The sequence below is a fragment of the Coenobita brevimanus genome, chromosome 26, assembly GCF_032717465.1.
Source record: "Coenobita brevimanus isolate Jiangsu-jjx chromosome 26, ASM3271746v2, whole genome shotgun sequence".
Lineage (NCBI taxonomy): Eukaryota > Metazoa > Arthropoda > Malacostraca > Decapoda > Coenobitidae > Coenobita > Coenobita brevimanus.
Genome location: NC_136979.1, coordinates 7,309,035 through 7,331,314, shown reverse-complemented (window position 1 = coordinate 7,331,314; position 22,280 = coordinate 7,309,035). Strand labels below are relative to the sequence as shown.

Here is a 22,280-nt window from a genome sequence, read left to right as displayed (position 1 = left end):
GGCGGAGGTTCCGGAGGAGCTGGTGGGTTCCTCGTACTCAGAAGGCAGGGTGGTGTGAGGGGCGCCAGACTATCCTGTGGATCCTCATCTCTGGTGGTGGTGCTTGGTGTAGGGGTGAAGGCTGGATGCTGGCGAGGGGTGAGGTCCTGGGCTTTTTATGGGGGAGTAGCCTACTGGGTGGGCAGGACATGTCTCCCGAGGGAATTGGGTATTGGGAGCTTTCCACTGTGCTTGGTGTAGGGGGGGTGTGATAGGGGTGGTGTTGGGGGTATGGTTGGTGTGTGTGGATGATGGTGAGGAAGTAGGGGAAGTAGAGGTGGGTGTAGGAGTGTATCTAGAGGTTGGGCGTGAGAGGCGTCCGGATCTTGTGGTAGTGGTCATGAGGGTTGGTGTTGGTGGTGAAGCTGTGGAGGCGTGTGGTGGTGTGGGCGTCTTGTTGTGGCTGTGGGTGGTTTTTGTTGGTGGCGTGTGTAGTGGGGATGATTGGTGGGTAGGGGGTGGACAGGGGTGGACGAATGAGTGGCATGGGTGGCAGGTGGAATTAGTGCACATGGGGAATTAGTGGATGAGGTGGGCCGGTGCATGGGGGGGTGCAGGTGGGGTGTGGGTGGAATTGTGGCGGGTCTGTGGTGGTGGTCGTTTCTGTGGTGGTGAAGGTGGGAGTTGGTAGTGGGTCGCGTGATGTGGGCATAGTGGGTGGCGATTGAGGGTGGGAGTTGGAGGAGGTGGGGTGGGCGTAGGAGAGGCAGGCGGAGGTGAGGTATCAGGGCTGGAGGAAGGCGGTGGTGGGTCAGGTGAGGGTGTAGTGGGGGGAGGTGTGATGGTAGGTGAGGTGGAGGGGGGGTTGAGAAGACGCTGAGGTGGGTGGCGCGGTTGAGTGGCGGGTTATTGTTAGTGGGTTGGAAGGGGTGCACGTGTCTGTTGTGGTAGGTGCGTGTCTGTCCCTGATGTTCGCTGATGACTTGGTAGGGGTTAGAGACTTTGCTGATGGTGAAGGGGCCGTCGAATCGGTGAGAGGTTTTGCGGGGGTTGATAGTCGTGTTATGACGACGGAGTCTCCCAGTTTGTAGGGGTTGGAGGGGGTTATGTCGGGCTGGAGGTCTTGCTGTGATTGAAGGTAGTGCAGGCGTCTTTTGAGGTGGTGTAAGGGGTCAGTGGTGGAGGGTAGGGGAGGAGGTTGGAGGTGTCGGCGGAGGGACAGGAGGAGCGGGGCTTCTCCGAAGACTCATTCGTGGGGGGTTATGCCATTGTCTCTGGGGCATGTGTTAAGGACCCACTGCACAATTTTGACATGGGCTGGTCAGTCATCGTTGCCTGTTTGGACAATCTGAATTCGGACCTGGTTAAGGAGTGACCTGTGGCATCTTTCGCAGACACTATTTCCCTGTGGCCAGTATGGAGAGGAATGTGAAATGTGATAGCCGAATAGTGTCGCGAGTTCCTCCCAGATCTTGCCTGTGACCTCTGGGGCATTATCATAATGTAGGGCCTGGGGAATACCAAAGTAGGGGAAGAAGTGGAGGACTAAAGCATCAGCAACTGTTACGGCGTTATGGTGGGGCAGGTGATGATGAACTTTGAATATACATCGACAGAGGTGATGTTGTTGTTATAACCTGCTTTAGGTGTGAGGGGTCCAACCACATCAACTGAAAGTAGCTGCCAGGGATTTTGGGCAGAGATTTTCCCAGGTGGTCCAGGGGTGTGTATGATGTCTTTGCCCAAGGAACAGGCTCAGTATGCTTGTGTGATGTTTTTGGCGATGGTGGAGGGGTTTGGCATCCAATATATGTCATTGAAGACTTGGAGTAGCTTCTTTGTGCCAAGGTGGATGCTATTGTCAGCATGAAGGTGGAGCATGGCATCGTGTGCAGTGCTGGGGTCGAGGATGATGTGGCCGTCCGGGTTGAATAGATAGTCGCCGTGTTGATGTAGTTTGGCAAACATGCGTGGTGGGATCCAGGTGGGGCATTGTTTGTCGTGCCACATTTGTAGGAGGTTGGGTTTGGTGTGGATTGCGTTGATGGAGAGGCGGGAAAGGGCATCGGCGTTAGTGTTTAATTTGCCGAGTCGGTAGGAGATTTCAAAATCGAATTCTTCCGGTGCCTCTTGCCACCAAATCAATTGGGCGTTGGTGGTGTTGGATTGTCGTACCCACTGTAGTGATTGATGGTCTGTGACGACTATGTGAGTGCCTGAAATGTAGGATCGAAAGTAATCCAACGCCCAAATAATTCCGAGGCACTTGCGTTTGGTAGCAATGTAATTTCTTTCCTCTTGATTTAGGGTGCGGCTGGCACAGGCAATAATATGTTCATGTCTGTCTTGCACTTGAGCAAGTACAGCCCCTATGGCAATGAGAGAGACGTCGGTGTAAAGACGAAAGGGGAGGTTGTAGTCTGGGAAAGCTACGATGGGGGCTGAGATGAGTTTGGTTTTGAGGGTGTTGAACGCCGCTATTCTGGTGTCAGTCCACACGAAAGGTTTGCCTTTCTTCGTTAGGTCATGTAATGGTTTGGCGATGTTGGCGAAGCCTTTGATGAAACGCCGGTAGTATGAGGTCAGTCCGAGGAAGGTGCGTGTTTCGTGGACGTCCTTAGGTAAGGGGAGGTCGGCGATGGCACGCAGTTTGTCGAGATCGGGGGAGATGCCCTCGGCTCCGATCACATGTTCTAGGAAGGAGATGGATCTTTCTGCTAGGACACATTTAGATGGTTTTACTTTTAGTCCGGCCTGGCGTATTCGCATGAAGACCTGTTTGAGGCGGTGGAGGTGGTCGGCCCAGGTATGGCTGAATACTATTACATCATCCAGATACACCAGACAGATCTCCCAGGTCAGTCCACTCAGGACAAACTCCATGAGGTGGGAGAATGTGGCTGGGGCATTGCATAGTCCGAAGGGGAGGACGTTGAATTCATAATGCTTGCCATTGGAGGTGGAGAAGGCAGTTTTTTGCTTGTCTTCTGGGTGGGTGGGGACTTGCCAGTACCCCAACTGCAGGTCGAGGGTGGAAAACCATGACAAGCCGTGTAGTGAGTCGAGGGAATCGTCAATTCTGGGTAGTGATGTGGCGTCCTTGGTGGTCACATAATTTAATTTACGGTAATCAACACAGAACCGCATGGTGCCATCCTTTTTTCTAACCAGAACGACAGGGGAGGACCAGGGGCTGGTGGAGTTGGAAATAATGCCGGCATTGAGCATGTCCTGGACTTGCCGGTCTTGCTCCGCCCGTTGTTTAGGGTTTTTGCATCGTGAGGGTTGGTGGATGGGTGGCCCCATGGTGTGGATTTCGTGATTGAGGTAGGTGGTGTGGCCGATGTCTGCTGGTCTGGATGAGAAGAGGTCTTGGAAGTCCAGGAGGAGTTGTTGGAGGCTGTTAGTTTGGGAAGTGGAGAGGTGAGGAGGCAGAGTAGGGAGAGTGGTGAGGGAAGATGGTGGAGTTTCACAAGGATCAGCTTCCTCCATGTCACCGATTAATAGGCCATGTGGGAGGGTAAGCGGTGTGGCAGCAAGGTTAGTGATTCGCACTGCATGGACATGGGGAGGAAGAAACGTGGGGGAGACTAAACACGAGGAAAGTGGTCCGGGTGGTAGAGTGCGGGAAAAGAGGATGGAGGTATTGGAGGGTGTGTTTAGTTGTAACCAAGCCTCATGGTGGGGTGGAATGGTGATAGCGGAAGCGATGGTGGCAGGAAAAGTTGGAGGGGTAGGTAGTAAAGGGGAGGCAGAGCATGAAGGAGCGGGGTGAGGAGGTGAGGTGTGGGGTGATGGGAGAGGTGTGATGCAGGGGCAAAGAGGTTGAGGGTGGTGAGTGGTGGGTGGTGTATGAGGTGAGGTTGTGTATGTGTTGCGTGGGTGGTTGGGAGGTTTGGGGGTGGGGGCTGGACTGAAGTGAAGGTGGCGCTTGTAGCAGTTGATGTTTGTGTGCAGCTTTTGTAGGAGGTCCAGCCCCAGGTAGCCGTCATATGTACGGCAGATGGAATCGAAGATGATGAAGGGATGTCTTGTGGTGACTTGCTGGTGGGATTCAGTCCACAGGTCCCGGATTTCTCCACGGATGGGCAGGGGGCCATCCCCCGCATCCACGAGGTTGGCTGAGGTGGAGAGAAGGGGGCCGAAGGCGGAGCTGTGGCAAGAGTAGAAGTGTGAGTATAGGCATGATCTGGCTGCTCCCGTGTCCACCAATAGCCTAGCCTTGACCTCATTCAGCCGTATTTTATCGTAGACTTGGGGTCTGTACTTGTGTGAAATGGCCACCATCACCGTGGGACAGTGCGGGGGCTGACCTATAAATCCATCTGCTGTACGGTGCTTTCCTCGTAGGGTTCCTTGTCCCCTTGATCTGAGAACACTATGGGTGGAGCGTTGTCTTGTGGGGGATCATCTTCCAGGGAGGACACCTTGCGGCGCCCTTGTGTTGCCGCCCTGTGTCAATTGGCTTTCAGCTGCTCGCGGATGTCATGTAGCGGGCAGCTGCGACTGCAGGCAGTAAATTCCCAGGGGTTGATAGAAATTAGATTGGATTGTTCCCTGGGGTTAGGACGTTTTTTCTGGGGGTGGGCCCTCAGTACGACAGGTGACGGCTCCATTGTAGGTTGTGAGGGGGGCAGCCATAGCTTGGGTGGCGACGCCTTGCTTGTGGGGAATTTGCTTACAGCGTGGATAGGCTGGGTTGTGGGGCAGGCGGCGAGGAGGCGTCGTACTAGTTGCAGGTCATGGTCCATGTCTCCCGAGGGATCATATATAGTGAAACGTTCCCTGACTGTGCTCGGGAGAATTCTCAGCAGGGTGTTGAAGGTATGTAGGTCCTGAACAGCCGTGGTTGCTTTGGGATATGTGGCGGTGACGAGCAGCCGTGCCTGGACGAAAGTGTCGTCTAGGCTGCCGTCAAATGTTAGGGCGTCGAGTTGTGAAAGGGCGACAACTCTGCCAAGTGAAGGCGTGACAGCCTGTTTCACAATAAGTGAGAACTGGTCCCATGTTGATTCAGGGACAATTTTCGTGGCTATAGTAGCAACAATTTTGCCCAGGCTTGGTAGTGTGACGGCGATTTTTTCTCTGTCGCTGTCAAACTTAAAATGCCCGCCGTGCCCGCCGCCACACCACCACCCCAGGAGAACACAATGGTGGGGTTAGTGACCCCGATCAAGAGGGTCACCAGGACATCACGATCCTGGGCCCTTGTTCCCCGCAATTGCCCCAACCCCAGGTGACCAGGGAAAGGAAACTACATTGCGGGCGGAGCAATGGTCGTCAGAATAGGGGTGGGACTGAACAAGATTCAGGCCCAGGTAACACCGTATTGATGGCTTTGTTACACCTTCTAGGGCAGGAGGCCCAAGGGCAGGAAGCCCAAGGCTACAGCCTAACGAAGTGTACAAAGGGTAAGGCGACCCAAGGCTCCGGCCTTAGTACACCAGAGAGAGAGAGTTGCCCCAGTGCATCCCTCTCTTGCTGTTCTCCCCTTCAGGAGCAACACCGCGCTGACGGTCTATATACGTGGCGGGGAAGGAGCGGCCTTGTACGCCCTTCAGTTGTTCCTGATCGGACAGATCAGCTCCGGCTACGGCCAGAGTAAGGACCAGGGTAAAGAGCCCCTGCTACCGTACATGTAGCCCTTCCCTATTACGGGAGCAACACCACGCCGACGGTCTATATACATGGCAGGGAAGGAGCGGCCTTGTACGCCCTTCAGTTGCTCTCAGTAAAATGGGTAGGCACTCGGCTCCGGCTGGGGCACGTACCAGGGTAGAGAAGCCCCTGAAGGTAGTTTCAGTTCATACTGGAGAGAATGTGGCCTCTGTGCCCCTCACTCTGGTTTGTCCCCTACTACGAGAGCAACACCTCGCCGACGGTCTATATACGTGGCGGGGAAGGAGCGGCCTAGTACGCCCTTCAGTTGTTCCTCGTACGCCTGGCAAGTCCACGGCTACAGCCAGAGTACGTACCAGGGTATGGCGACCCAAGGCTCTGGCCTCAGGATGTACTAGAGAGGACACGAGTGACGTGAGTCCTTCTCCAGCCTCTTTCCCTTGTGGAAGCCCTTCGTCACCACCCGGGAATATAGCCCCGGAGGAGACGCTAGAGTGGTGGCAAGGCCCGATATCGGACTTACCGCCCACGCCCAGGAGTTCCTTGTTCCTACCCGAGCCCCGAAGGAGACGCTGCCGCAGCCCAGTCCTGACGGCGCCTCTCCCCCTTGGTGCCTGCAGTCCCAGGACACCCAGGCCAGACTCTCCAGCTCCTGACGAAGGCGATCCGGGTTCCCTCACTCCACGGAGCCAAAGACGACAGGCCCGACTACTCCGGCTGTTTGGTCCCAGTCCCGAGGGCCACCTATCAGGTCGAGGCCCCCAGACCAGAGGGCCTCCCTACACCACACCGACGCGGCCCCAGCATGAGGGCCGCCTATCAGGTCGAGGCCCCCAGACGGGAGAGCCTCCCTGCACCCCACCTATGAGTGTGACCCAGAGTGAACGTTACCCAGGAGATATAGGAAAATAGTGACTTTCCCCCCCTGTGTCAAGAACAAGTCGGGAAAAAGAACAGTGAAAAGTGACTAAGTGAAGAACAGTGTAGTTGATAGTAGCCCACCAGAACTCAGTGTTGGTAGGGCAGAGAATGAACTTTATTGTAATTATCCCAGTCCCCCCATATAAGAGAACTTTCTGTGAACACCTGAGGTAAGGGTGCACGGGCCCGTCAAAAGCCTGAGTGTGAGTGTCGCCATGACAAGGTGACGATGTCAAGTGTCGCTATCCGCAGCCTGCCTCATTTATAGTAATATTTCCCATACAGACTCCCAATCTTGTTTATTCCCTTTGTGAATCATTCTATATATATCCTGCCTAAAAGTGACACATAAACAATACCATAGATAATTCAAGATCTCCCTGTTTGAACATTGTAGTGTGTGCTAAGTGTAACTCTATTTTGTGGTGCTGAATATTAACTCTGTGTCTCTGTTCCCCTGTATCTCAAATATCACTCTACGTGTATTGTTACGGTTAGAATTAAGGTAATAGATGTGTTAAGGTATACTGCCTGGTTTTTATGTCCTGTTCCTTTGTTGGTGCTTTACTTCCAGTCTAAAAAGAGGACCCCGCTTCGGTAGCTAGTGTTTTTACGACGAGAAGTCGCCATAAAAACACCAGCATAACACTGGTGGCAAGCGGTGGTTCTGGATCCGAGTAAAAGCACGGAGGAACGATAAAAAGGAACCTTGCACAATGGCAGCCAAACCGCACATCCAATTACCGAGATTCAACCCGGACCAATGCGACATAGAAGTATACTTAGATATGGTCAAACCCCTCCTAGACATAGGGTTCGACTCAGACAGAGAAAAAATTGCAGTCACATTACCTAACGTGGGAAAAATAATTGCCACTGTCGCACCAAAAATCGTCCCAGAACTGTCATGGGATCAATTCTCACAAATAGTGAGACAGGCTTTCATGCCATCAATAGGCAGAGTTGTCGTCCTCTCTCAACTCGACGCCCTCACCTACGACGGGAACCTGGACGACACATTCGTCCAGGCTCGGCGCCTCGTCAGCGCCGCTTATCCCAAGGCACCTACAAATGCCCGAGATATACATACTTTTAATGCCCTGCTGAGGATTCTCCCTAGCACAGTCAGGGAGCACTTCTCAATCTATGATCCCTCAGGGGACATGGAAAACGACCTGCAACTCGTCAGACGTCTCCTCGCCACCCGTCCCATACCACAACCACTCCACACAGTGACAAGATTCCCGACGAAACACAACCCTCCACCCAAACCTAAGCTGCCACCTCACCAGCCAACTACAGAGCCAACTCCTACTGTGCCCAGGGCTTACCCGCAGAAAAAGCGCCCCAACCCCAAGGAACAAGGCAATCTCATCACTATTAATCCTTGGGAGTTCACGGCCTGCAGTCGCACCTGCCCCCTGCACGACATAAGAGAACAGCTAAAGGCTAGCAGGCGCAGAAACATTCACCAAGGGCGCAAGAAAGTCTCCTCCCTAGACAACGGCGCCCCGGAAGATGACGCACCACCAACACTCTACTCGGGAACGGATGACGACGACCACGACGACCCCACTCCTCAGCAGATGGATTTTTGGGCCCACACCCACACCTCCCCACGGTGGCGGGGGCCACCTCACATAGCTACAGACCCCCAGTCTACAACAAGATTTGGCTGAACGGGGTCAAGGCACGATTACTGGTAGATACGGGAGCAGCCAGATCGTGCCTCTACTCCCACTTCTACTCCCGCCACACCTCTGCATTTGGCCCCCTTCTCCCCATTTCAGCCAACCTCGTCGACGTGGGGGATGGCCCCCTCCCTATCCATGGGGAAACATGGGCCCTTCAAACCAACACCCACCAACGAGTATCCACTAACCACCCATTCATCAGATTCGACTCGACATGCGATCAATATGATGGATATCTTGGGCTGGACCTTCTCCAAAAACTCCACGCCACCATTGACCGCCATCAGCGCTGCCTCCACTTCAGTCCAGCCCGCCCCAATCAAGCATCAATCAACAAGAAAAAAAAATCTCATCAAAGAAAATGCAAGAACACCCCCCCCCACCACACAAGCACACACAACCCCCGAACACTCACCTGCCCCAACCCACCTGTACATCTGACCCCAACCCAACCTCACGCAACGCCTCACTTCATCCCTCTCCATCACCACCCCCCACCACACATCATCTGGACCCCTCCCCATCTTTTCCTGCCACTATCGCCTCCTCAATCACCATTCCACCCCACCATGAAGCTTGGGTAAAACTAAACAGACCTTTGGGTACCTCCGTCCTCTTCTCACCATCCATCCCCACCGGACCACTCTCCTCCTGTTTAGTAAGCCCCACCTTCCTTTCCACACATGCCCATGAAATCCGTATCGCCAACCTCGCCACAACCCCACTAACCCTACCAAGAGGACTCATCATCGGCGACACAGAAGAAGTTGAACCATGCCAAGCACCACCCCCCGACCATCCCACTCTCCCCGACCTACCATCACACCTATCCCCTTCCCAAACCAACAGCCTCCGACAACTCCTTCTGGACTTTCAGGACCTGTTCTCCTCCAGCCCAACCGACCTTGGCCACACTACCTATCTCAGCCATGAGATACACACGACCGGATCTCCAATTCGCCAACCATCACGACGAAAAAATCCAAAACAACGGGCAGAACAAGACCGGCAGGTCCAGGATATGGTCTATGCCGGCGTTATCTCCAACTCCACTAGCCCATGGTCCTCACCTGTTGTACTCATATGGAAGAAAGATGGGACTATGCGCTTTTGCGTAGACTACCACCAAGTCAACGACGTCACTATCAAAGGCGCTACGCCCCTACCCAGAATCGACGACTCGCTTGACTCCCTACATGGGTCGACCTGGTTCTCGACCCTAGACCTGCAATCGGGTTATTGGCAAGTCCCTGTACACCCCGACGACAAACACAAAACCGCCTTCTCAACATCAAACGGGAAGCATTATGAATTCAATGTTCTTCCCTTCGGACTCTGCAACGCCCCTGCCACATTCTCCCGCCTGATGGAGTCAGTTCTCAGCGGACTAACCTGGGAGACTTGTTTGGCGTATCTGGACGACATCATCGTTTTCAGTCATACCTGGGCCGACCACCTCCACCGCCTCAAACAAGTGTTCCACTGTATACGCCAGGCAGGACTAAAACTAAAACCAACAAAGTGCGTTTTGGCCGAGAGATCAGTCTCTTTCCTTGGACATCTAATTAACGCTGAAGGCATCTCCCCGGACCCAGAAAAACTACGTGCAATCGCCGACATTCCCCTACCTCGTGACGTGCACGAAACTAGAGCCTTCCTAGGCCTAACATCATACTACAGACGGGTGGGGGGTGGTGAGGATTTGCAGATATCGCCAAACCCCGCCACATATATAGACCGTCGGCGTGGTGTTGCTCCCGCAGTAGGGGACAAGCCAGAGTGAGGGGCACAGAGGCCACACTCTCTCCAGTACGAACTGAAACTACCTTCAGGGGCTTCTCTACCCTGGTACGTGCCCTGGCCAGAGCCGAGTGCCTACCCGTTTTACTGAGAGCAACTGAAGGGCGTACAAGGCCGCTCCTTCCCCGCCACGTATATAGACCATCAGCCGGTGTTGCTCCCATAATAGGGAAGGGCTACACGTACGGTAGCAGGGGCTCTTTACCCTGGTCCGTACTCTGGCCGTAGCCGGAAGCTGATCTGTCCGATCAGGAACAACTGAAGGGCGTACAAGGCCGCTCCTTCCCCGCCACGTATATAGACCGTCGGCACGGTGTTGCTCCTGAAGGGGAGAACAGCAAGAGAGGGATGCACTGGGGCAACTCTCTCTCTCTGGTGTACTAAGGCCGGAGCCTTGGGTCGCCTTACCCTTTGTACACTTCGTTAGGCTGTAGCCTTGGGCTTCCTGCCCTTGGGCCTCCTGCCCTAGAGGGTGTAACAAAGCCATCAATACGGTGTTACCTGGGCCTGAATCTTGTTCAGTCCCACCCCTATTCTGACGACCATTGCTCCGCCCGCAATGTAGTTTCCTTTCCCTGGTCACCTGGGGTTGGGGCAATTGCGGGGAACAAGGGCCCAGGATCGTGATGTCCTGGTGACCCTCTTGATCGGGGTCACTAATCCCACCGTTGTGTTCTCCTGGGGTGGTGGTGCTGTGGCGGCCCGGTGGTGGGGTGGGGGGTGGTGAGGTGGGAGGTCCGGCGGCGGGCACGGCGGGCATTTTAATTACTAAGCACAAACTCCTATCTGACGATATCAGTTTAGCTGGCCTCGTATAATTAACAGTACGCAGCATATATGTGTCAGTATAATGTAAGGTTAAATGCCGAAAATTTCCCTCGTCTCTATTTCGTCTTTCACAGTTTTCTTACCTAGATATTCCTACCCTCCTTTTCATAAAATAGTTACTGTATCGTGAACTACATAGAAATAAATGATGGTTGACAAAAATAAAATAAAATAAAATAAAACAACACTGATGCCCGGCAGTAATACATATGGGTGCAATGACAGGCATGAGGATATATAATTGTTAAAGGTATCCCTCCTTTCCACACCATAGTGAGATGAGAAGGGACCAAGGATTCATGGTAACAACGTGTGGTGTGAAGAGGTATGCCGAGCATCGCTTTTAGGCCCCTCCAATTCGACTGGAGCAATCTCCCCATAGTAGACATACTATGAAATTAAAGCAAACAACTCTGAATCATATCGAAATCCAAACATTTAATAGGTGTTTATAGTTTCTACACGAACATCACAACATGCAAGGTGGTCAGGTTATATCTGTAGTCGAATGGCCGGTGATGCGGCGAGGTGCACTGACATGGGGAAATAGAGGAAGGGTGAATGGCTACGGGTTTAGGGTAGCGAGTTTGATCCCTGCTTGACCTACTAGGGCATTGCAGCCTACCTAAGCTGTGTTTTATATTCCAAATACGTTTGGATCGTTGGCCATAATATATACAAACAATACATCCGTTTATGTAGACAATGGACCTAGCGTAAATACTGTATAACGATAAATGTGTTTAAATGCAGAATGACTGCAATGACTGCGCTGGGGGTAATTTACCCGAGGTTGAGACCCCTACTCACGGGTGGGGCACTACAAGTAGCGTGCTACCAGATTCATAGTGTGGACACTCGCTGCTGTCAGCATCACGTTGCAATGTAGTTAAACTGCATCAAGTATTCGGTTATGAATCATGATACTAGGGGGAATACTTAAGGTAGGTCCTTTAGCTGAGCAGGCAATTATTCTCTATTATTTAAATTTAACTTTCTGTAACCAAAATGAAGTAATTATAAATGACATCGTACCGAGGGAATATTATAAGACTTAGTTAAACAATTTACAAAATATGCATTGCTAGTGATGTTGAACTGGAATGGCCAATCTTATATCACTTATATATTACACTAATTTTCAGAGCGTGTGTAATTACCTAACATCTCATATTAGCCCACTTCGTAAGGAAACTGCCTTGGCCAGGTTCCGCTGCTTCAAAGATCAAAATCATTCGAAACTAACTCCTGAAACACCTTCCTCAATGCCAACACAATACCATAAGTTAATCGGTACTCATTGCTACGTGTTATTCTTACTATAACTGTAATTACAGCTAGCTTATTTAGTACATGACATCATCTGTATACATTACTTCTTGCCACATAGTTAATATTCAGTAATAAATAAGGGACAAAACATTTGTTCCGATAGTGAACGCTTCAGCCAATCACGAGCATCCTTACAAAGGTTGTAGATTCTGAGTGATCCACTAAAAAAATACGAGTGTTTACTACAGAGCAGCTGCCAGATATCGCCACACACCAGCATATTTGGTTGCACTTTCTTCTTGGCCAACTGTACACTACACTCCAGCGGAGAAAACACACACCAGAATCGGTGTGGGACTTGCAGTGGCAAGTTCCCAAGCAAACTCTCGGACACCGAGTCCCCTGGATTGGCCTCCTATTTGACTGAGGACTCAGGAGGAACCTCAAGGGTTGCTATTGCCCCAAGAGAGCAGCGGCACAGTGCTACCTGTCGGGTATACTGTGGGTGGAAGGACCGTCAGTCAGCCACTCTCTGCCAACCACCTTCGGGAGTCGGCACGTCCACCAGACGACCTTCGCCGGCACTCCTAAGGATTGGGGCGGGCCCTGGGGTACACTCTGTCAGAGGTACCAGGCGGGATAGAGCATCACCATCCCCCAGTGCTGCCCCCGGGACAGGAGTCCCAGGCCCTTAGGCGTGAGTGCAGTCTCCGTCGGAGCTGTGGCTTTTGCCGGGACTACCTGTCGGGCACACTCTTCCAACCACCAGGGCCTGTGGTGCCTAGAGGAGCCTCCCCCGTCTCCTCGTGCACCCCTGTTCCCTGTAGGAGCACAGGCAGCACCTGTCAGGGCTGCATGACGGAGGGAACGTCTCCCAGACCTCCCCCGCGCCCCTCAGACCGGAGTTTCGGCAGGGCCTCTTTGCCCCGCCAAGTAGGCAAGCTGGCCCCCAGCCGCTCGCCCTCCACAAGTCCCCAGGCTCCTACAGAGGAGGTTATCTCTGGCTCTGCCCACCCCTCCTGCGGCAGAGCGAGGCACCCCTCTACCCGCCTTTCTCCTCGAGAGGGTGGTATCTGCTCCCTTCCAGGCACTCCGCCACAGACCAGACCGGGCGTGACGTCCCCGAGGCCAGGTGTCCTGTCCCTGCAACCTCGCTCTCCCCAAATGCTGTCGGGCTCCGCCAGGACGAGAGGCCGCAGTCCAATCCTGCCAGCCTCCTCCAGCCAACAAGACTGCAGTCCCCAGAGTCAGCGGGTCTCCCTGGTGCCTGCTGCCGCAGCCAGACCACCCCTAGCCCCGGTGGCCGCAGATCCTCCCTGACGGCCGCCTCCGCAGGACGAGACAGCAGCTCGGCCAGGGCGCTGCCCTCTCCACAGCTGGCTGCAGGCCCGAGCCACCCCAGGTCCGCCCCCAAGACCCTGACAACAACCAAGGGCCGGTGCTGTGCAGCACGCCTCCTGGCCCTCTCTGGTCCTAGCCCGGAGAGCCCCACCTCCTGCCGGGCAGCCGCGGCTAGAGAGCTGCCCTCCACACCACCCACCAACTCCTCCAGGACTTGTGGCGACCACACGGACCACCCATCCCTGTACTACGCCCCAGAGAACCTACCCCCAACACCCAGTCGCCACCTGAGGTTTCCGGCATAGGCCCTTCTGGCGCCTGTGATCCGCGCCCTCCACTCCGCCAGTGTCGTGAGTACAAAACCCTAAGGTTGTGTTCCCCTCCCCTGTGTCTGTGAACCCCACCCCAGTGAATTGACCCCTATCATTCCCCATTGTGCTGTCGTGTTTCCCCCAGCGATTGTAGCCCCATCCCTTCCCGGATGAACCCAGTGTTATTCCCCCTCCCCCTCTTTGAGTGATAGTGAATTATAGTCTTCGTGATCACCCACGCGGAGTGTGCAATACCCGACCACAGGCTGGCCTCGAATGCGAACTACTCCCCAGTGTTACCCACGGAACATCTCCCCCCCCCGTGTACCCCCCTCCCCTCTTGTTTTGTTGTCTCAAATCCCTCCCCCCCCCCCGTCCTGAGTGGCCGGCGTCGCCCCCAGGTCTGACTCCCTCCTCTTCCCTCCCCCCCCCTGTCCTGAGTGGCCGGCCTCGCCCCCAGGTCTGACTCCCTCCTCTTCCCTCCCCCCCCCCGTACGTAATGGCTAGGTAATGTACCCTCTCGTCCAAAGTGACGCGGCCATTGAATAAGACTAGTTAGGATGTTGTCCATGTCACGCGGATGTATATATTTAACTAGGAATCCGTCTGTCACGCGACCACTTATAATTAAGGATTTGAGTATATATATTGCCGTTCCTATTACGCGTCTGACATACTGAGATGCATTACCCTGTACTGTCCATATATGTATACTGAGCACAACGCACTGGTGTACCTGTGAGATTTACCTGTGACACTGTATAAATTACTCTGTATCAGGGAAGGTATAACATCGTGTAAAGGTCATATTTACTGAACTAGGTGGAGAGTAACTGTTGTAAGAGCTATTTTGAGTCATTGAATGTTCCTCAGTTTTGTTCATAGAACGCGTGTATTTGTCTATTGGTAATATATAAGTGTGCCTTGTAACCAAAGGTGTGTGGACTTTTCCTCCTTGCTTGCATTGACCCGGTCGGGAACAAAGAACCCAGGACTGCACCGTATCTGTGACCGAGAAGTCGGGGCTCATAATACGCTGCAAAATACAAACACACAACCTGACATACAGTAGTGAATATGTAACTTCCACCCAACCTTATTGACAGAGGTAAATAATAATGTCACTGGGCTGAAGGTGTTAAAAAGCCAATGACACCTTCAAAAATGAAGGTGAGGTGCCTGGAAGATATACAGTCAGCTACAAAAGTCAATGTGACGCAGTGACATGAGTGGATCTGTAGGTGATCGTATGCATCTTGCCTACTGCGTTCCATTTACGCCGACATGGCTCCAGCAATAAGGGCGGAAGAAACGAACGGACCTTTGTATGTGACAGCACGGTACATCAAGAATGGGGTGAATGGCCAAGGTAGGGAATATACACCAGGGTATGTGTGCTCACTATATTATTGCTATTTTACACTAGCTTACTTCACATACGTCAGTGGCAAAAAGAGACAATACCACAGTTCTGCATCCTTTCCATAACTCTTCCTCTATTCTACTGTCAGTTCAGTGTTACAACTCAGCTTGGAAGATGGGAGATAATTCTCGGCCAAATTAATGTAGAAGTAGTAAAGCGTAGGTTATGTCAGCTTACTTTACCATGTCCAGGAGGTATTTTACTGATTAAATTTCTGGGCCAAATTATCGCTTATCGCTTAGTGGGCGTTAACATGAGATTGGGCCAAGAGTTATATCGTGGTGAGAGGCGTGAGTTAAAAGTGAAGGCGTGAGGTTAGACAATTATTTCGAGCTGTGAGGTTCGATATGAGATGTCAGGTAGGAAGTGCGTGGCCAGACAGTAAAAGTGAGATGTGAGGTACGGTAGTAGATGTTGAGTGAGAAGTGTGTTGTGTGAGATGTACAGTATATGGTAAGTTGTGAGATGTAAGGTGAAAAGTGTGATGTGTGGGATGTACTCTTATATGATATGTTGTGAGGTGTAGGCTAAAGTGAGAAGTGTGATGTGGAAGATGTATAGGTTGTGAGGTGTGATGTGATGCTTAGAGGACTTCCATCTTCAACCACATCCCTGGACAGGTGCAAAATGAGAGGTGTGAAGAGGGGGGGGGGTATATTTAGAGGAGTCCCACCACATCCTTCAGTAGGAACCTCAACTCAGCGTTCTCTCTCCTCAGTCTCTCCACCCTGCGTGTCTCCTCAGCTCTCTCTGCAACATATTATTATTATTATTATTATTATTATTATTATTATTGTTGTTGTTGTTGTTGTTGTTGTTGTTGTTAATAATGGTAGCAGTAGTATTGTTCTTTCATCTTAGCTTCGGCCACATTTCTGTCCTCTTGCTTATTATTTCACGTAGCTTAGTGACAGGAAAAAAGAAATGCTATGGCCCTAAATCATTTTACAGCACTTCAGTAGCATCATATTATAGTGTTAACCTTTTGATGTAACTAAGCATTCAAGATGGAGATATGGCAGTTTTAAGCCAAGTAGGAGCAAAGAACCTAGCAGCAAGTCTTTTATAATTATGTGCTTAGTGACTATGCCCTTTTTATTTTAACTTGGCCCAGATTTTCGTCGTTTTGTACATTATTTCACGTAGCTCAGTTACTGCTGCAGCTAAGGCTCTGCATCCTTTCCATAGCACTGGTTCGTAACCAGAACTGTACTTTAGTGTTAATGTCTCGTTAAGGTTCTGAATTCAAGATGGAAAGATGGCAATTATAGGCCAAGTCAGAATAAAAGGAGTATATAGCTACCATCTACACGAAAGACCACATATAATTAATGAAATAAAAATGAGCAGTAGCATTATCTTTCCTGCAGTAACATCACTCAGTTGCAGGGAGGGAGGGGTATCTTCACCCAGAAAGTCTAAACATTTATTTACGTTTAAAAAACACATTTATTTACATTTAGGCGTGGATCCTGCTATAAAGATTATGAAGTGTCAGAATAATAGCCTGGTAGCCAAAAGGACACTGGATCCCTTCCGGTCTGGAACAGGGAACTGTCTAAGTATCTGATAAGTGTCATGATAATCTGATAATTTTGTGTACAAAATCAACAGACAAGTCATGGAAATATCCTACTATGCTACCACGCCAGTACTGAATTATATAACCCCAACTTCAGTTATGTGTGAACAATGGGGATAGTGCCCAAACAGTGACGTGTATGAAGCTAACTGTTGCGTGTAGAACTCCCAGACCTCAGGGAACGGACTGAGAAGTCGATGTCCATATCAAGGCCAATAAGACTATCAGGTCTTATTGACCTTGGTCCAAATTAGCAAAAAATATACAAATGTCCGAGGCTGCTGGCAAAGACACGAGTACATACATATTTCCCCGCTTATAGGTATTGTTGGAGATAGACGTGAACGAATACTACCCATGTATTCCCTGCTGATCATGAAGGTGATTAAAAGGGAAGTTGAGGAGCTGGATCAAGGAAGTATATACTTCCTTGGGCTGGACATCCCACTGTCACTGAGTAATCTATCAATAAAAGATTACAGAAGCCTCGGTTCTTGGTCCCGTGCCTAGTCAGGGTTCACTAAAACTAGGTAGGCTCGAATAACTGTGTTGAATGTGAGTGGTGTGAATGAACACTGTGGAAAATACAGTAGAGGTGGCGAATGTTTTAAAGGAATGAGGGTCTGATGTTATAACATTATTTCTCCGATATTGTGGGAGGCTCTTTGAAGTGGGTAAAGGGTGAGTTGGTCAGCTTGACAGGAAAGCCAGAGACTATTGACAACACAACACCATGTGGTGTCAGTGTTAGGAGTAGGGCATCAGGACCGGTGACTGGTGTGCACATGCCGTGTACTGTGCTGATATCACAAGCGTTATGGATATGTTGAGCCCCTGGAGAGTGCCCGTATCACTTTGCCATTCCTCACATTCATATAGCAGAGTTAGTACCAACATACATTCATATAAACATCCCTCCAGTCCTGAAATGACACGGACATCTCTTTCCACACACGCACTGAGTACAGTAATGCCAAATCATACAGGAATAAGCACTCCCAGTCCTCCCCCCAAAAAAAGCATAACGAAGCGCTTCACAGCTATATTCAGTGCAACATCAACAGATCACCCTTGAGACCCACCTATGAGGACGTCCCTGTACTGTACCATGGCGTCTTTTATGGCAGCCCACGCCCTGGTTCTCTTGCAGAAGTTATCCAGAAAGGCCGTCCAGCGCGCGGTCTCCTCCCCCTCCTGGGTATATAAAGGCTCTTCGCTCTCGCCTTCGCTAACTTTGCCACGTCGGCCACTGTTGTTAGCCCTGCGGAGGGTAGGAGATGGAGGTGGGAAGAACGACGAGGGTGAGAGAATTGTTACTTTGATCTGATTATTCATTTTAATAGAGTATTTGATAATTTACAGGATTATTGTACTTATGTTAACTAAAAAAACATATTTTGTCAAAAGCACATTGTTGGTTGTGGAACTGACTTACTTGGCTGAACAGTAGGCAATGAGCACATTTAGCACGTCTTCGGTGCTGAACTGTCCCTCGTTCTTTGCTGGTGAGAGAGAGAGAGAGAGAGAGAGAGAGAGAGAGAGAGAGAGAGAGAGAGAGAGAGAGAGAGAGAGATCATGTTAGAATAACTGTGAACTTGATAAAATGGGCATAACGAGATTGACTTTCTCTGTATATTATCACCACATGAAACACCTCATATATGGGACAATCATTTGCCCGTGACGTTAACTAACCAATTGCTGTTTCCTCCTCGCTGTCGCCGCCTATTTCTTCATCTCCTGCTACTCCCTCTGCCTCACCTCCCTTGCCTGCCTTCCTGTCTTCCACACCGTGCCTGAAGCAAAAAGCCAGCTGATTGAAATACATGCTACGTCTTCAGTACACAAGGTGGCGAAGTGAAGGTAACATCTCTGCTAAGACTGTTGGCAGAAGGCCAGTGATCCAACTTGGCCATTGGAATTGCAAAGCTGAGTACTCTGGCTAAAGTAAGTGTTAGGTGAAGGATTCAGTACAACAGCTGTGTTGCTTTCAAGTCTGGGGCAAGCGTGGGTATCGATGTATACATCAACACAGGCAGGGATCTTCCGTCTCTCATTCATCCCGTTACTTACTACCACTCTCAGATTACATTCAGTTCCCTTTTCCCCCCTCGGGGATTCACAGCAACAGCAGCACCTTCCTGTCACTTTGCAGCTTATATAGAGAGAGAGAGATCACGGAAACATCACGACAAACATCAAGAAAATCAGCCATAAAAATAAATGAATACAGCAAAACATCAGCCCCCCCACCTTCCCACAAACCACAATGATTGTCACATTAAACGGTACAGTGTATGTGAAGTGACAAGCTTAGGATAGTGGTTCGTGACTGATGATAGTAAATCTGTATATAGTACTAGGTCATACTCATATACTTTAGCAAAACTGGGAATTAAGTTTATTCTTATCACGTAAAATACTGTGAATCTTATTCCACTCCTATACTGGCCCATCAGGAACGTAGGGGTCCGGGGCTAGACTATTCAGTTAGGGCACTGAAGGCAAGAGACAAATCTCCCGTTCTTGTGTAGCCTTATATGGACAAGTAACCCTACCCATTCCTCGAATGCAAATTTTTTTCGTCCACATCCGACTGCAGAACCTTAATCCACTAGATTACCGGGCGTTCATTTCGTTATGAGATTACCACCCATCTAGGTTAATAAATTCCTGGGGTACAAAAAAAAGTCTGTATTTTCATAGTGTACTCACCTGAAGGTAACACTACATCAAATAAGTGGATGAAGAGCTCCTCCACGCACCAGAAATATAAATAAATAAATAAATAATAAGTAGCTAATAATAAAAATTAAATTTAAAAATTAGTCCTTGAGCTTAACAGGATGGTTTAGCGGGCATGTGTGTGTGTGTGTGTGTGTGTGTGTGTGTGCGCGCGCGCGGGCACTAACCTTGCATGTGGTGTTGCGTTCATTTGTGCCGCATGTCGCCTGGCTTGCCTCAGGAGCCGCAACACGTCTACTTCAGTGTGCACGCCAATCTCCTGCATAACACATAGTAGATACACACATAAATACACACATACATTCACACACACATATATACTGTAGTACATACACACCTATTTATACTATGTTTATAAGATTTACACACACACACACACGCACACACACACACACACACGGCATCGTCGGATGTGGACGTCTGTACCGGCGCTCCATACAAGCTCAACACGGCCAGAGGCATTACCTAAATAAGTATCTTTGAATGAGTCAAGCTCTGTACCAGGTTAGACTAAATGATTTGTCATTATTAAAAGGAAAAGAAATAATAAGTTTAAATAAGACTGGTTGAAACAACAAAGAACCACGATGCGTTGAGTCAGCTGGGTTTGTTTATACTACAGAAAGACCGGGAAAGCGTGCACACTGTAAGTACATACTCTGTTCATTTAGTATTACAAAATGGATACATACTTCAGTAAAACAAATTTGGAAAAGAAAAGGGATAAAAGTAAAAAGCAAAATGACGATTTCTACCAAGAACTAGTTGAAGTGGAGACTCACAATAGACTGGTTGAACGTGTACACAATCTAGAAATGGCTTTCAAAAATGAAATTGATGAAATAAAGAAGCAAATGCACTTGCAAAAGGAAGAGATAGATAAACTGGGAAAGGAGGCCAATAAGAAAGACACAACCATCAGTGAACTAACAGTGGAATTGAATACCCTTAGGAAGAAAGTGAGTGAAATGGGAAGTACAGTATTTAATCACGAGAGTGTTATGGAAGAGTTAAAAAATGACACAGAGACAATTAGACAAGCAAGCAGTCTTATGGACCAGAGCAGTGATATTGAGGAGAAGATAACACAGGTAAATGAAGCTGTGCAAAGCTACAAAAATGATGTAGAAATCACGTATGCTGAAATGGTGAAAGTAAAGAAAGACTTGGAAACAAGGGTGGAGGAAAAAAGCATTAAAAAGGAAGTGAAAAGAATAATCCAAAACAATCCAAAGTTAGTCAGAGATTCAGTAGAAATAAATAAATCAATAGTAATCACTGGTATAGAAGAGGAAGAAATTAAAAACAAAATCACTAGAGACAAAAAGGAGATGGCAAATGTAATGAACTTACTGAAAGAAGTATCAGAGGAAATCTGTAGTAAAGACATAGAGGAACACAAAAGGTTAGGGAAATACGAGAAAAGCAAGACAAGACCTCTAAAGGTGACTTTCCAGAGTGTAAACACTGTGGAAGAGATACTAAAAAATGCAAAGAATCTTATGGAAAAAGAGGAGTTCAAAAATGTATGGATAAAAAGATGTCTAACACAAGAGGAACTGGAATTACTGAAAGAGAAAAGGGAGGAAGCAAAAACAAAAAATGAGGGAAGATCAGAAGAGGACAAGAAGAAATTTTTTACAAAGTAATAGGATTGCAGGTACGAAAGTGGTACACAAACAGGATGGAAGAAAAAGGAGGAAGTTAGTAGAACCATGTCATGACAAGTATATAAACAAAATGATAAAGTTGATGTACTCAAATGTGGATGGAATGGTATCTAAATTACTAGAGATGAATGATTATGTCAGAGAAAATGAACCACAAATAATATGCCTAACTGAGACAAAATTAACACCAAGGATATCCAATGACATACTAAACTTAGAGGAATACAATATATGGAGAAGAGACAGAAATTTAAAAAAAGGAGGAGGAATTATAATATTAACTAAGAAAAATCTAAAAGTCAAGGAAATAAACCTAGATATACCATCACAAGTAGAACTGATTGCAGTAGAGATCGACACATCTGAAGGTAAAGTAATTGTAGCCAATTTGTATATGCCACCCAAATCAAACACATGGGAAAGAGACGAATATGAGGACCTAGCAGAGAGTACAATTCAGAGTATAAGATCCTTGCTACATAAAATGGAAGAGAAATCGGAAAGAATTATACTAACTGGGGATTTCAATACAAATATAAATTGGAATACTCTAGATATAAATAGCCAAGAAAGCTGCTGGGACCAAAAGCTCCTGGATCTCGTACAAGAGTTTTTCTTAACGCAACATGTGAGGGAAACCACTAGAAAAAGAGGACTTGATGTACCTTCAGTGCTAGATCTAATATTTACTAGGCAAGAAAATGACATTGACAGTTTAATATATCACCCTCCACTCGGCAAAAGCGATCATGCAGTACTAAATTATAACTTCAGGATAGCATATGACATAGTAAACAGCACTGACAGTTACAAAAAGAGACTAAACTATAAAAAGGGAAATTATCAAGACCTAAAGAAGTATTTCTTAGAAGTTGACTGGGAAAATGAGCTTAGAGGACAAGATTTAAATGCTGTATATAAAAATTTTTGTGAATTTTATGAAATAGGAGTCCAGAATTACATCCCACAGCACAAAGAAGCAGATAAGAAAATACAGAAATGGTTCAATACAGAATGTAAAAAATCTAAAGAAAGAAGAGATTTGTTGTGGAATAGATACAGAAGACACAATAGTGAAAGGGCATATAATAATTA

The 22,280-nt window shown here is 49.0% G+C and overlaps 1 protein-coding gene across 1 annotated transcript in view; it reads right to left on the bottom strand.

Annotated features, from left to right (window-relative positions):
• Positions 1-15,846: 15,846 nt before the first annotated feature.
• The window catches only part of LOC145394148 (dynein regulatory complex protein 1-like), a 61,037-nt gene continuing 54,603 nt past the window's right edge, over positions 15,847-22,280 (bottom strand). The window contains exons 12-15 of the mRNA XM_080268128.1: positions 19,683-19,774; positions 18,466-18,566; positions 17,853-18,086; positions 15,847-15,938 (exon numbers count right to left, since the gene is read on the bottom strand). Of these exons, the coding sequence (XP_080124254.1) occupies positions 15,847-15,938; positions 17,853-18,086; positions 18,466-18,566; positions 19,683-19,774 (519 nt within the window). The remainder of the gene's footprint in view (positions 15,939-17,852; positions 18,087-18,465; positions 18,567-19,682; positions 19,775-22,280) is intronic.